The 15,912-nt window shown below is 39.3% G+C and overlaps 1 protein-coding gene across 3 annotated transcripts in view; it reads right to left on the reverse strand.

The window, feature by feature from the left end:
• Positions 1-3,311: 3,311 nt before the first annotated feature.
• arhgef7a (Rho guanine nucleotide exchange factor (GEF) 7a) overlaps positions 3,312-15,912 on the reverse strand; it is a 33,405-nt gene continuing 20,804 nt past the window's right edge. The window contains exons 11-24 of one of the 3 annotated variants that reach the window (XM_086090648.1): positions 15,742-15,864; positions 15,506-15,644; positions 15,376-15,435; positions 15,144-15,290; positions 14,559-14,645; positions 14,403-14,481; positions 14,182-14,321; positions 13,884-14,105; positions 12,691-12,784; positions 12,407-12,496; positions 9,013-9,192; positions 6,513-6,612; positions 5,343-5,397; positions 3,312-3,863 (exon numbers count right to left, since the gene is read on the reverse strand). In XM_086090648.1, coding sequence (XP_085946774.1) covers positions 3,741-3,863; positions 5,343-5,397; positions 6,513-6,612; positions 9,013-9,192; positions 12,407-12,496; positions 12,691-12,784; positions 13,884-14,105; positions 14,182-14,321; positions 14,403-14,481; positions 14,559-14,645; positions 15,144-15,290; positions 15,376-15,435; positions 15,506-15,644; positions 15,742-15,864 — 1,639 coding nt within the window. In that variant the 3' untranslated portion in view covers positions 3,312-3,740. The remainder of the gene's footprint in view (positions 3,864-5,342; positions 5,398-6,512; positions 6,613-9,012; positions 9,193-12,406; positions 12,497-12,690; positions 12,785-13,883; positions 14,106-14,181; positions 14,322-14,402; positions 14,482-14,558; positions 14,646-15,143; positions 15,291-15,375; positions 15,436-15,505; positions 15,645-15,741; positions 15,865-15,912) is intronic. The other 2 variants (XM_086090647.1, XM_086090646.1) reach the window with 2 other exon arrangements.

The raw sequence follows: 15,912 nt of genomic DNA on the forward strand, positions 1-15,912 counted from the left end.
TCCCTGCCTCCCTGCATTTGGGTCCTCCAACTCCACACATGAAACTCCAGGGCTGAAAATGAGTCTCAGTCCGGCCCTCTACAAATATCATATTCCAAACTCATTTTACAACATAACCCTTACAGGAAAGGCTTACCGATGCACGCACGCGCTACTACTGAAGGGTATCCGAATCCAAAAGATTATGCCAAACACTTTGTTTCATAAACAATTCATTTCAATCGGAGTCTCTAAATGTTGAAATATATTTAAGTACATATTATAGCACACAGGAGATTTTTGCCCCTAATGTGCCATTTATTAACAAAAGACAAAAAATAAAACATTCGAAGACTATGAACAATCAACATCAGTGTTTAACATGAATGAAATTTGCATGCACACAATTGCTTCGTTTAAGGAATATGTCATATATTTTTGTTTCATTTTCCACACACCCTGTGAAAAAAAAAATCACTCCTACTAGCACTTTATTTACAACCACATAATGTTATGTTATTAACGTTAGGGCATATATACCAGTAAGCTAACAAACCAAACCAACAAGCTCGCTGTTTAATTCAAAACAAACATGACCACTGACGTTGTGTCAAGTTAAATTTTTGGTTATCGGGAACTAACCAATAATAAAAAAAAAAAATGTCCATATGAAATCAAGCAGAACCGAAACCCAATTAGAGCGAAGCTCATTTACATTTTGAATGATTGAATATCAAAGAGAAAATGGACCGTTTAAAATCACTTTCTTCCGACCAATTTAAACAACTTGAAAATGGGCATCCTGCTCATTTTCAACCCACGAAAGGACAGCAAAGATTTAAAAAATAATTTTACATAGATATGGTGTGGCACGTGAAAATAAATAGATTAACATATAGATGACAAAATGCATCACGTTTGGCACGGTTAGGCTATGATCTTGGGTCAAGGGTGGCATCACAGTAACTCATCGCCTTGCCTGCGAGGACTGCTTTCCCAAAACGTTAAAATGTATCTTTCTGTAACCTTGCAGAAATATTGCTCCATTGCCTCCCTTTCTGGAATGTGATGACACGAACGGACTCCTTCAATTCGTAGCCACAAAAAAAGGTAGAGAGACCGCAAACTTCAGATGGGCTTGAGAAATGACGAGAACGGTCAGATCAGCTGTTTCATGACCTTGAATGAAGTGAAGTGGAGCAAAGTTTAGGAAAAAGAAGAGCCGGTCGAAACTGCTCGGGGTCCGATGGCATTACTTGTAACGTGTGGAAAGTTTCACATTGTTCAGAACAGATCACTGGCATATTAATAAATATGTCTCGGGTTCCAAGGTTACGCAAAGAGATGATTATTGTCCAGCTATAGATACGAATCCATTTGTGCACACGTGGGCGTGCGCGTGCGTGTGTTTTTGCAAGCCTTTCATGTTGTAATATGAGTTTGGAGGATCGGTGTAATATGCTGACATGCTATCTTGACTTTTTATTTTTATTATCATTTTGTCATGCATGCAGCAGCACGTCCAGTCCGCGTGGGTTTATAAGACACCAAACAATCAAAATGACTCGGCACCAGGACTACGTTAGTTTTTGTTAACTAATTACTTATTTTTGTTATGAAACTTCTCAATTAAAATGGTTCACGTTAACATATTTTCAATTAAATGTTAAGTGTTTATCGAAATGCTTTTGGAACAATAAACATAGTCGTTTGAAATGTTTTTTTTTAAATCAACAAGCAATTAAAACGGTTCATGTTAACATATTTGCATTAAAAACTGTTAATCATAAACTATATAAGTCATTATTAGGTCACTTAAGGAACATTAACATTGCCCGAGTCAAACTGGCCCATTTCAAAGTTAAAGAACTACAAGTTTCATGATAAAACTTATAAAAAAAATGGTTGATTTGAAATATTTGCAATAAACGCGGTTAGTAATGTCTATTATAGTGATGCGTTTTTAATAATGAAATATTATGAACGTATAATAATAACAACATTATTGCTGGTCCTGAGAAACTGTCCAAACAGGAGGGTTAAACTTTTGATATGCAAGCAGGCGGTTGGGGGCAGGTGCGAGAGGCAAAAGAAAAAAGAAAAAAAAAGAAAGTGTTCATATAATGAAGTCATTGCAGTAGTGCACAGCGACCAACAGTTACTGCGAGTGAAATGTTCACGATTGTCTGAACAAAAAATATTGTAATCTGGCTGGAAGTAAAATGGAGAAACTTAAAACTGAGAACAATCGGGTAACTTTACCAGAACAAAGTTTTATTGAATTATTACAGTTATACTTTTTAAATAATAGTCAATATGTTACAAGGATAGGAATGCTTTGTGTAATTTGAAAGTATCATTAAACAACTCACTGTATTGTTACAAATACACAATTTGAGATTTAGGGGAATATCCTGATTAACAAGAACTATTTCATGAAATAAAGTGGATAGTATGACTAAATAAAAAGGGGATGTTCGATAAGGTTCACCCAAGACCGATACAAGTAGGCCACGCAACTCTTGCGTAGTCACTGACACTACTAGTACTTAAAACACACAAAGCTACAAAATAAAATAAAATAAAAAGATAATTTTAAAGTAAGACCTATGCACCCCAATATAGAATTTTCCCTTAAAATTGCATGAACTGACAATTTGGCAGCATGGTGGGCGACTGGTTAGCAAGTCTGCCTCCCTGTGGCCGTAGGATCGAATCCAGGCTCCGGCCTTCACCCTATGAATCTCGTGATCTATTGATGTAGCTATTCGATTGATTGATAGCTGAATTAATCTGATTTATCTATAAATCAACTGATCCAACCAGCTATTTATCAAATCGCTCGACCTACCTACTTACTTGCAGTATCTGTATCTTCTCTCTGCTTGAGGCTTTATTACTTTTTCATTGTAAATTCATTTGGAGGAAGTGTTGGAACTATTCTTTTCTTTTCGTTGATTATATATTAGAACCATGTTAGTAGGCTGCGGTACCTTTTGTCTATTAATGATCCCATTGATAGTCATCGTTCTCAGGGTTGGCCATTGTGCACTTTTCACAAATGCATTTTTATTTTTATTTGATTCATTGATTGTTTATTTAGTCCAGTGACTTATTCCAATTTCATTTCAAGATGAAAAATTATTGTTCATCTATCTATGTCAGTGGCAACGAGTGACAGACAGAATAATTAAATGCTCTTCCACTAAATGGCAGAAACAAGTTATGTTGCGGAAGCTTGAAGCTGCCAGTGTGGAGTAAACATTTATGACTGGCGAGTACGTTTTTAAATACACACATGATTATTCGTGTGTAAAAAAAAAAGCGAACAAGCTACAAGAAATGAAGGCAACTCCTTTTATTTCTCCCAACCCCCCCTATTTACACTATACAAGTTAAACAATGGAGCATTTCCCTCAGCATTCCCGCACACAGCAAATCAAATGGCACAATAAACATGTAAAAAATAAAAAAACGTATACAAGAACTCAACAAGTCATAGAATTAAATAACATAATACTAAAAGGTTATGGGTTATGAAATGGCATGGCAAAAGTTCACCCAGGTCCATGTCATTGTGTATCAGTACCATGTGTGGAGCGCCAGACGGCATCCAGTGGAATGATTGTAAACAGGAGGAGAACATACGTCTCTTGAGTTGTCTTTGCCGCCTCGGTGGACAGACGCTCATGTTTGAGAAATGTCTTGAAATAATTCAAACATGCGCGGGAAAATAAGGAAGCATGTTTTAAAGCAGCGTTTCACAGGTTGGTCTCATCCCACGTGGGGTCGTTCATGCTCTTCAACACCCTCCTGACAACCTTCTCCAGATCTTTGCGGGCCCGCTGCTCTTCCTCAAGCGACCTTTTCATCTTCTTGTTGTCCTACACAGGGACAGCAGAACGTGCATCCTTGATTCGTAGTTTTCATTATAGAGGCATGTTGAACTATATATACACAACGGGGAACATACAGTAATGCCTTGAGATACGAGTGACCTGACTTGCAAGTTTTGGGAGATACATTTAACCGATTTTTAGGTTTTTGTCTTGTGAGCCAAAATTTGATATGAGAGTGCTATATTGTGGCAGTGAACTCAACTCACTTCACAACATGCAGCAATTTGGCAGGTAGTGAACAATTCTTGGAAAAGCGCCTTCCAGCGGTTTAGTGCCACACCAGTCGAAGTGTATTGGCAAACGAATCATAAAACAAAGAGATTACATGTGTACAACGTTTCGCTTAATACTAACAACAAAAACACGAATGATGGGCTATCAAATAGCATCAAGTGTCACAGTGTTACAATCCTTTCAGTAAAGTATATTTGAATACAAATAGCAAAGCAACTTATTTGAAATTTATGAAAATGGCTCCAATTTTCATTGTGGGACAACTAGGTGGCGCAGTGCACCGTGTTACCGCAACTAGTAGACAGTGGACTGCTCCAAAGTCGATCATGAGAGGTGTAGGGAGAAAAAAAGACGGCTTTGTGTGTGCGTGTTTTTTTTTTTTTTTTAAAGACAACTGGTAAGACTCTGCACTTGCAAACCGGAGACTGGTCATGGCATGGGTTCCATCCCCACCTCAATTAAAAACAAAAAACAACAACAAAAAGTCGATCGCAGGAGCAAAAAAGGTTGACCTTAGAACATTGTCATTCATTTGTAAAGTAAGACTTCAAAAATAGTTTTTTTGGTTCTATTTTATACCCATACAGAGGCAGCATATGTTAAATGGTTATGACGTGTGACATTTTTGAGTAAACTTTGCATATTATTTACATCTCTCGAGGCCGGGCTGAGTGTCCCCTTTTTTGGAACACAAAATATGTTCACCCACACTTTTTTTTTAACTTACATTTGGGATTTTCCTCCAAGATGTGCTCCAATATATATATATATTTTCCAATTTACATAATTAAAAAAACAAACATAAAAAAAAAATGCAGAACCTGAGTGCCACCCACATGTGATGTCAATGGTGAAAAGGTGTAGTGGGATGCTGGTTAACTACTGCAGCTAAAGTTTCTCCTGCCAGTGTGCAGAGAAACTCTGAGCTGCTACCGGACACTTTATCTCAAGCAAGCATATCATTAAAGTGGGAAAATACTGAGAAAACATGCTAACCGCTAAAGCTATGTAGTTACAGTACATGTAAGGCAGCCAATCAATAGATTGTGTAGTAGAAGTGTATTTCTATTAATTTCATTTTTCCAGACTCTTTTATTTGAGAATTTACTGTTTAGGAGTAAGAAGATATGTTTCATTCAAACTCAGATATTTTGCATTTGAGACAACATTTGAGAATGTTAAAATCATTTTTGTACAGTAAAAAAAAGGATCGATTTGTTCAGTAATTACCTGTTTTAGCTCTTGTACCTCATCCCTCAGGGCATACACCACATCCACAAGGCTCCTTGTAAGAAAGAAAGAAAAAATAATCAGCTTTACTATTGCTTGTGGGTTTCCAAAAATAGTTAGATTTTTTTCTCTCCTAATTTTTCTTTAAAATTCATTAGTTTAATTTTTGGCATAGATTTTGTTTTATAGTATACAAGTATAGGTCACACTTTTTTTCATAGTTTGGCTATTCATGTACCTCATATTCAGTTGCGATTGGTTTATTTTAAAATTAAGAGTTTGGACTGGCATCCAAAGTCCCCGTCCTGAATCGTGTCGACTTTCTTTTGGCCGTTGGCAAATACTTTTGGTGCGTATTTGCCAAAACACTGTAATTCAGTGTACCCGCACTCTAAAAAGAGAATTGTTGAACTAATTAAACTATTTCGCTGCCATTGATAGCTATAGACGCCAAAAATTCATTAAAAGTATTTCTATTTAAAAAAAATCAAATTTTTGTTAACAAGAGTATGAAAACCTAGAATTTTTTTGTGTACATTTAGAACAGATGTCAAATTTGTGATTAATCGTGAGTTAACTAGTGAAGTCATGTGATTAATTACGATTACACATTTTAATTGCCTGATGCCCCTAATTTTTAATAATCTTTTCTTTAAAAAAAAAAGATTAAATTTTTTTTTTAAAGAAAAGATTATTAAAAATTACTCACGATTATTAACAATTTTTATATCTGTTCTACTACAAGAAAAAAATTATAGGTTTTCAAACTCTTGATAAGAAAAGTGGGAAAAAATGTTAAACTAATACAAATAGTTCAATTAATTTTTTACGTCTATAATCGTCAATGGCAGTGAATGAGTTAAGATTAAACTGAGAATTGGTGACCAATTTAATAAAATTGCTTCAAGTGGTAACAGACGATTGAATTAAGTTAATCCAAAGTGATATATTAAGTTAATCAAAAGTGAATATATTAAATGTAATTAATTATGAGTTCATCAAACTTAATACATTCACTTTGGATTAACTTAATTCAATCGTGTGTTACCAACAATTCTTTTTAATCTAAAATTGGTTCAACAATCCTCTTTTTAGAGTGTAGAGCAGCTAGTATATTAAGCATATACATTGTTATGACTGTAGCGAGTCCAAGAAAGAAAAACAAAATACTTCTCTTCCACTGCGCTTTGTCCGTTGCGACTGGAGTCATCGAGCAGGACTTTCTCCTCACCGGGAATGATCACATGCAGCCCCGTTTCTGTTCGTGGTCCTGTTTAAAGAAAGAAAGAGAAAAAAACCAGTGCTCGGAGACTTGAAATGTTGCTGCATGTCACTTTTTCCCCAACAGTTGAGTGTCTTTTTTTTCCCTTTTTTTAAAGAAATGACAACACAATTTTGAGAGCAGACATGTTAGTCATGTACAGACCAAGAAATAAATGTTAAAGGAAAAAAAAAGCACAGGTAATGCTCCTTCCAAAATAATAGAATTATGATAAATGACCAGGAAGCACATCTACCAAAAGACAGATTTATTCCAAACTCTTAACACAGCCATTTTGTGACTTGAACAATTCCCGAAGTGTTGAAGAGACACTCTGAAAGCGTCGTTAGTTATTGAGACATGTGCACGTCAAGGACAATGACGGTTCAAGACAGACTTCACCCTGCATGTCCCAAATGTTAACTCCACATAATACAACTGTCACAAAGCATAGCACAATATAGGACAGTGATATTCCTACAGATCACTAAATTGACCCCCCCCCCCCCCAAAAGGTAACGACTATTATTTACAGAAAAGGTACAATGTGCTCATTACACTAGTTTTAAGCCCACTGGAACAGTATTGCCAAACCTGCCTGTCTTGGACCGTATACTGAGATTGAAGGAGTTCATACATACACTTCAAGCCCATGAGAATATTCTGAGTTTTCGGCGTGTTCATACATCCATTTTAAGCCTCACTCGGACCACATTTTGAGCCTGAAGATTGAATAAGTTCATATAGTAATGTTTGTTTTTTTGGTGGTCCTTCAGTGCTTACACAATGCTGAAGAAAGAGCATTTACATCACATTACTTTACTTTACATGAACACTGAATATTTAATAAGTCTCCCTTTCAGAACTATATCATACACACTCTAGGTAGACGACAAAAAAGTATAGCATTTGACACATTCTTGCTCCACCCATTGTCCTTTTACATGACGGTGCAAAAATAATTTAAAACACTTCACTTTTTAACCAAATAAATAAACATCATTCTTCCATTTTTGTAAACACTGACATACAGATGAAAATAACTTAAAAACAAAATGACAAAATAATAAATATGACAAAAAAAAAATAGAGTGTAACATGGACCATTATATACGTCTCTCAATAGATGCCAACTCCAGACTTTTTGTACCAACACTGGAAAAATACTTCTTCATGAAAATAGTGACAAGCCAGACAACACTGAGACATGCCGGACTCTTTTATGAGGCTAAACAACAAGCCAGCACGCTAGCTCGCCATGGATGTCTGTCTTTACGCAAACTTTGACTACCTTCCGTTTAAGATACTGGATTAATGTTTGGACATTTTGGGAAATGTGCAGAGTCTCTAATAACACAATAAATAAAAACAATGCTTTTTTTTTTATTTGCCCCTTTCCACACAGCTATGAGCTAGCTAAGCACATCTTAGCCTAGTGTACAAACTTGCGAGTTTTACAGCGAGTCTGGCTGAATTGTTTATTTAAGCAAGTCTGAAATTACTAATGGCAATACTCCTATATTTTGTAAAAGTTAGCTGTGTATGTGAGCTAGCCTGGTTCTGTCTAAAGAGGGGTGGAGGGTGGGAGGGGTTCAACCATCAGTATGTTGTTGAGTAAACATCTGAACATACGAATATGAAAGAAAGTACTCTATATCCACTTCCCAAAATGTCTAATTACATTTCTAAAGTGTAGGACACCACAATCCATCACAAAAAGGCATTCAGTTTGTAAATGTATGTTCTCTTCCTATCAAAGTCATTGTGACCACAAATTCCAATGAGAGGGGTGTGTGTGTGTGTGGGGGGGGGGGGGGGGTTGGAATGCTAAGAGTTTGCTGAATTGGCATGCTGCTGTATTAAATGACAACAGGGACAGAGAACATGGCTGAAGCTATTAGGTGTGCTATCTGTGCTATAGGTTCGAGCATCCGCGTTCTAAAACCATCAACGGGAATAGAGACCGCACGCCGTCAAAGAGAATACACTCGTTCCTGAACTACATCTGAATATCAGACAGGAAAAGCTAAGTCGCCACTTTTTTTTGTTTTGTTACTCCATTGACGTCTCTTTCATGCTCGCTCTATGGGGCGAAAAGAGAGTTCCCCACGTTTGTGCTTAAACGAGGGGGATCACATTCGAGATAAATGAACAGGAATAAACAAATTACTGCATGACAGCTACAGAAAGAGAGGAGGCACATAGAAGGGGAAAGTGGCAAAGGCAACAGGGAGCCGCGATAAACGTCCTCTAACTTTCCAAAAATAAATAAAGCAAATAAGTTAAAAAAACAACAACAGAATAAATAGAATTAAAAAAAAATTGAATGAGACGATAAAAGAGGTAAGTAAGCGTGCTAGGTGGCAGCAAGGAGAATTCTTTAGTTTTGGTGCGAGATGCAGCTCTTGCGTGACACCGAGCCCATTCGGTAAGAGTGGCTGGTCCAAATGGAGTCGTAGTCCGAGTCCTCCGAAAGGTCGGAGCTCAACTCCGGCCGCGACACGCTGCTGCGGCGGCCTGGCAAGTCTGCGGCGGGCCGATCCGTGTCGGCCAACACGTGGTTGTGCATCAAGTCGGTGCCCTGCCAGGCTGGAATGGGGGTTGGGGGGGAATGTGGCGGGAGGGAAAGTGGAGGGGGGGTGGGGGGTGCACGGGTTTTCATGCACAACAAATGGCAAAATCGGGGGCGGGAGGGAAATGCAGGATGGGACAATGGAGCAAATGCAAACGAAGAGAATGGAAAGAACACAAGAATGGAAAAAGGTCAACCGGAGCAATGAGGAGAGGAGGGAGATAGAAGAAGGAAAATATACTGTTAGAAGGCACAGCTAAGGACATCAGTGTTAATAAAAGGTCAGCAAGACAACAGCAAACAGATCAAATAGTTCATCCAAGAGAACATCGAGGGCAGCGAGAAGAGCGAGGTGGAGAGAGCGTTGGCATGTGCTTATATGTCCATTTCAAGCCATGTCGATTCCTCAATAGTTACAATGATGCAGCAATGAAGGTGATTCCAGGCAAGTACGGTGAACCCCCGCATAGTCCTCGGTTTTGATTTTGCAAATTGGTTTATCACAGATTTTTTTTTTTGGGGGGGCAGTATTATTTGAATATATCAATAAAGTTGAGTTGTGCTCAGACCAAAGCAATTAAAGCAGGGTGGCATAAATGATCATTTGAAAAAGTAAACACTGGTAGAGATTCATAGGAATAAAGTCTTGCATATTGATATTTATGTTTACTAATTATTGTATGGAATCATTTACAGGATAGTATCTTCACATTCACATAAATGTGCACCATTGATGATTAACCATGACATGCAATAATAACATAAGATTTACGGTCATTTGAATATATCTCAGAAGTGTGTATCAAACTGGTTGGCCTTCACCTAACCAAAAGCTAAAAGGTAGCTCTCGATTTCCAAAAGGCTGGTGACCCCCCCTAACTTACATTGGCGCCACCAGGTGGAAGCTTGCTGCTGTTAGGTTTAATTCAGTGTTTTTCCCCTACTGTGTTTTGAGATGTCTAGTTTTGATGCCAGTCAAAAGTGAAATTGAAAGTATGTTTTTGCTTCTCTCCCAATGCAGCTATTAATAGCGCGTGTAGTCTAACGCTCTGTTAGCCCGCACGCACGCACGCACGCACGCACGCACGCACGCACGCACGCACGCACGCACACACACACACACACACACACACACACACAAACCCAATTCCAAAAAAGTTGTGACATACAAATTGTGAATAAAAACTGAATGCAAATTTCAATATTTTGTTCAGGATAGAACATTGATGACAGGTCAAAAAAAGTTTAAATTGAGAAAATGTATTATTTTAAGGGAAAATTATGTTGATTGTAAATTTCATGGTGTCAACAAAAAAAAAAAAGTTGGGACAGGTAGCAATAAGAGGGTGGAAAAGTCAATTGCACTTATAAAAAAACAGCTGGAAGACCAGTTACCACTAATGAGGTCCATTGGCAACTTGATTGGAGTATAAAAAGAGCTTCTGTCTGTCAGAAGCGAAGATGGGTAGAGAATCACCAATTCCTCCAAGGTTGCGCAGAAAGATAGTGGAGAAATATCAGAAAGGTGTTTACCAGCGAAAAGTTGCAAAAAGGTTGAAGTAATCATCATCTACAGTGCATAACATCATCCAAAGATTCTGAGAATCTGGAACAATCTCTGTGTAAGGGTCAAGGCCGAAAAATCATACTGGATGCCCATGATCTTCGGGCCCTTAAACGGCACTGCACCGCAAACAGGAACGCTTACTGTAAGTGAAATCACACAAAGGGCTCAGCAATACTTCCAGAAAACATTGTGGGTGAACACAATCCACCGTGCCAGCCGCCGTTGCCAGATGAAACTCGACAGTACAAAGAAGAAGCCATTTCTAAAGCAGACCAAGAAGCGCAGGCGTTTCTCTGGGTCAGGGGTCATTTAAAATGGAGTGTGGCAAAGTGGAAACCTGTTTTGTGGTTAAACGAATCACAATTCCAGGTTCTTTGTGGAAAACTGGGGCGCTATATCATACTGACTAAAGAGGACAAAGACAACCCAAGTTGTTATCAGCACTCAGTTTATAAGCCTGCATCTGTGATGGTATAGGGTTACATGAGTGTGTGTGGCATGGGCAGCTTCCACATCTGGAAAGGCATTGTCAATGCAGAAAGTTATATTCAGATTGGAGAACAACATATGCTCCAATCCAGGCATCATCACTTTCAGAGACGATCTTGCATTTGTCAACACGATAATGCCAGACCACATGCAGCACCAATTACAACATCATGGCTGCGTAGGAAAAGGATGCGGGTATTAAAATGGCCAGACTGCAGTCCACATCTTTCACTCCTAGAGCACATTTGGTGCATCATGAAGGGGAAGGTGCAACAAAGAAAGCCCAAGACAGTTGAACAGTTAGAGAAGAATGGGACAGCATTCCCATTTCTAACCTTGTGAAACGTGTCTCCTCGATCCCCAGACGTTTGCAGACTGTTGTAAGAAGAAGAGGGGATGCCTCACAGTGGTGAAAATGGCCTTGTCCCAACTTTTTGGAGATTTGTTGCCACCATGGAAGTTAAAATCAACATAGTTTCCCCTTCAAATGATACATTTTATCAGTTTAAACTTTTGACCTGTTCTCTATTACTGAAATGTAACATGTGACTTCAGAAGTATTTGGGAGCAAACAGTTACTGTGCTTTAAGCCAAATTCATGTCATTTGCCTCTCTGTTGATCAATTAATAATTAATTTAATGCATCTTAATTGAAAATGACATTCACTTTATGACAATATAGCAAATTTTTTTTTGCATACAGTTTTTCGTACACTGTAGACAACGTGTACATATATATATTTTTGTTTCATTTGATAAAAATGCTTCATGTGTTTGTGTACCATATTTAAAATACTGACGGAATTAACACTTGAAGTCTAATGATGACTAACTTTTCCACACTAATGTATTCCTTTTATATCTGTCCATTTGTGCAGCTACCTTGGGGCTAAGCCCCTCTCTTTCCATGAAACCTAGCGACACCCCTGCCATGTGCAATGTCATGACGGTTTTAGTTTGTGCTAGCGTGTTTTTTAGGCCCACATGTGATAATGGTCACATGGAATCATGACTGTCTACATGATAGAAGCATGATGTTGATACTTTCACGTCCTCTCCAATTTTAAGTGCTTTTCCACCAACTTGTGGCATCTGTATGCAATTATTAAACCCTTTTGTGGGGTCGTCAATTATTCAATGAGGATGAGTCGTCCAAACAAGTATATTTTTCTTACTGGAGTTGAGCGTCTGCCTGGTCTTGGCACTGGTGCAGTAGGCCTCAATAACTTTTAGGATCTGGGCATCTTCTTCCAGAGCAGCGGTGCCTGAAGATAACAAGAGGTTATGACCTCCGTCAATATGGAAGATAATAATGCTCAGTTTTGATGGACACAACATGATGAGAGGTATTCAGTTAACGATACACTTATTATTGTGGTTGGTGAAGACCTGCACTGCATCACATTTTGGTTACAGTACACAAACAACCTGCATATATGGAGCAGGAAAAAAAACATACTCTTCCTCAAGGCAAACTCCTCCTCAGATTGTTTCCTCTCGGGCTTGCGCTTGGGAAGGAGTTTCTTGACACTCTTGGGACTTTTACTTAGATCCTGCACACAGAGATGACGACAGTTACCGACTGTACAGGAGAAATGGACAGTAAGTCATAAACTAAGATGAGTTCATCGACTTTTGGAGGTGAAGTTCTCACTAAGCCATCGATTTCATTACATGGCAGCAATAGACGGAGGGCAAAATTAAGGCTTAACTAGTTTGCCTGATAAGCAGGCTATAGATAAAGGAAAAAACAGGAAGAGGGAGCGAGAGCAATTTTGGTGCCGATTTGAACTTGAAAATAAATATATCATTATGCTTTGAAAATGAAGCAGCAATATAGTATGGAATCTAAAACAGAAAGGCGGAAAAGTGAATGGTCCCCAAAAGAAGTTGCTGTGTTCATACCCCGAATAACTTTGCTGAACCAACTACGCTTGCCTTGGCCTGTTGATTTCTCAATGGAAAAAAATACATTTAAAAAATCAAGACAAATTTAGGTTGTAGCCTGAGGTTTCGCTACATAAACGTTCTAATTTTGTTGTTTTTATATTTATATTTAACGATGGTATATTCTTTTCATAGTAAGGTCATATTTTAGAGAATTTCTTCACTGATTGGTGAAGAGAAACCACATGGTTCTAAATTTATACGTGTCCTTGGGTTTACGTCGTAGTTGTGCTCCTACAGTGGCAATGTAACCCAAATTTTACATAATACACTAATTGTTTGTATGAAAAACCCTTCTAAGCCGTATGTACCAAAAAACAAAAACAAAAAACAGCAAGTACATTGTTAACTGGGCGTGCCCTCTTGTGCCACGTAGTGACGTATTCTTATGCTGCAGCTCAAACTAGTTCATTGTGGGGGGTTCGTAACCTCAAAACCTTGCATGCCGGGAACAGAGTAAATCACTGACCCCCTGTAGTTAGTGATGCAGTGAATATTTTGACCCAAATTTAAGTTACCAACGGTGCTTTTCCTTGCCTCATAAAGGGATATTATTTGTTAAGAGTATAATTGGAATAGTAGACAGAAGATTTAATAGCGGGAAAATCCAGTTTCTTGATAATTTTTCACTATTCAGAATGAACTAACAATGATTGCTAATGTTCATAATCATTTTACCCCCCCCCCCCAATCACCACCCCTCACCTCCTTGTAGCAGAGGGCTGCAGAGGGTCGCAGTGGGGGTGCAGGCCGCAGGCAACTTAAGCTCCAGGGTTTAGGGGTGTTGGGAGGTTCCAGGGGGCCCCACATCATGGTGCTGTGAGACATCCCATGGGAGGAAGGGTGAGGGAGGGTATGGTAGGTCGGGGCCACCGTCATGGCCCTCCCCTCTGCGTGCCGGGACGGTGTGACTGGATGGGATGGAAGCTAAGGAGCCAAAATGTTTAGAATGTATTATGAATTGAATGAAAACAGACACAAGAAAGGCGTGTGCGACCCTGACCGTGTGGCAGGGAACAGTGAGAGGTTTGTGGCTCGGCGCTGTAGCTGCAGTGTGCTTGATCTGCCGCGTTAGATGCTCCACCCAGTCCTGCAGATCCTGCTGGTTGGTGCATGACACCTGAAGACGCTCAAACATGGGGCCTGCCCAAAAACAAGATGTTAAAGACCTTAGGATAACACTCAACATAAGTGTTGGATGTTGAATATGTCGAGGCAGTTTACCGCTGAGCTCAAAGGCATTTTTGTGGGCTTCACAGTCTTCGAGCTTGCTCACCGACATGCTGGCTAGAGGCAGTTTTCCCTGCGGATAGAACACTCAGCATGAGAACTGAGACCAAAACAAATAAGACTCATGGGAGCACATTCTTCAGCACCAACCTGGAATATGAAGCCGCTCATCCTGGGACTGGCTGACAACATGAGGAGGATGTGGGGGAAAAGCATGAGGTAACGCTCACTCTTTTCCTGAAGGATGAAAAGGAAATGGCAAAGAGATTAATGTAATTATTACTGAGAAGCAGTTTGGTTGTAAATATTCCAGAATTCAAACGGTTTCCTTTTGGGCCATGTGCCAAAAAATGTTTTGTTAAATCAGTTGACTCATTTTGACGTAATCCTGCTACCAGCTGGTACTATTAAATAAAATATGACGATAAACTGCAATGGAATAAATATAGATGGACAAAAGAATGGGTCCATGTGGTCTCAGCACCTACAGAAGTTAAAACAATAACATTTGTAATGCATACTGATAAAGGGACTTCCATATACAGTCGGTGCTGAATAACAAATGGAAAGTAATTGAATACTACTTGTCTCAGAATAGATATATACTGAGCATATTTCCATTCATGTTTTTAGCTATCTAATGCCACAATAAAAGCCTAATGTAAACCATGGTTCAAACATTTGAGACACAGTTTGTTGAGGTAAATGTTTAAGGAGGAAAATGTGCGGTGTTACCTCTGCTCCAGGAGTGTGCACCAGGACCTGGCTCATGTACAGCACAGAGCCCAGGGTCTTGATGTCGTCGCCCTCCCAAAGCCGGATGGATTCAGTCAGGATCTGCAGTTCCAGCTCCTTACGCTTGCGCACCTCTTGGCACTGCGCCTGGCACAGCGGAAGCAGGCAAGCAGTCAGAATTCAAATCCTCATGTAAGAATATGAAACGAAAAGTTACGCGTGTTGCCCTTACAGATACATTTTTGAAAGTGGCCATGCACTTCTGGTTGTCATTTCTGTCAGGGTGGCACTCCTGAAAGACATCAAATGTGTTGTCGCAGTATGACACAAGACATAAGGTTTCCTTGCAGATCTTTACACACCTCCATGTGGCGCTCCAGCTCTTTGAGCAGGGTGGGATATTTGTCAAGCCTCATGAAAGGTTTACTGAGGCCCGTGGTCAGGGTGAGGATCCCAGGACTGACGGCACCTCTGCCCTCCATGAACTCCCCCAAGGTCTCGCTGCAAGACACAATGACAAAAAAAAAAAGTTACAAAAAAAAAAAGTACTCCCGGCTTTAAAGTGAATTGAATGCAGCTGGTGCGTTCAAAGACAGACCTGTGTTGTGTGAGCACGTTAACCGCACAGGGGTGGTTAGAGCAGTAACCCACATACAGAGCCTTCATTTGGGGCATGAGGTTGAGGAAGAAGCCACCCACCCTTTGCTGAGTCTCTGGAAGCCTTAAAGAAATAACAAGAAACATGCTTCAGTGCCACCTTCACTAATTA

Source organism: Leptonotus elevatus, chromosome 12, assembly GCF_054856555.1.
Source record: "Leptonotus elevatus isolate MCC_2025b chromosome 12, RoL_Lele_1.0, whole genome shotgun sequence".
NCBI classification, from domain to species: Eukaryota; Metazoa; Chordata; class Actinopteri; order Syngnathiformes; family Syngnathidae; genus Leptonotus; species Leptonotus elevatus.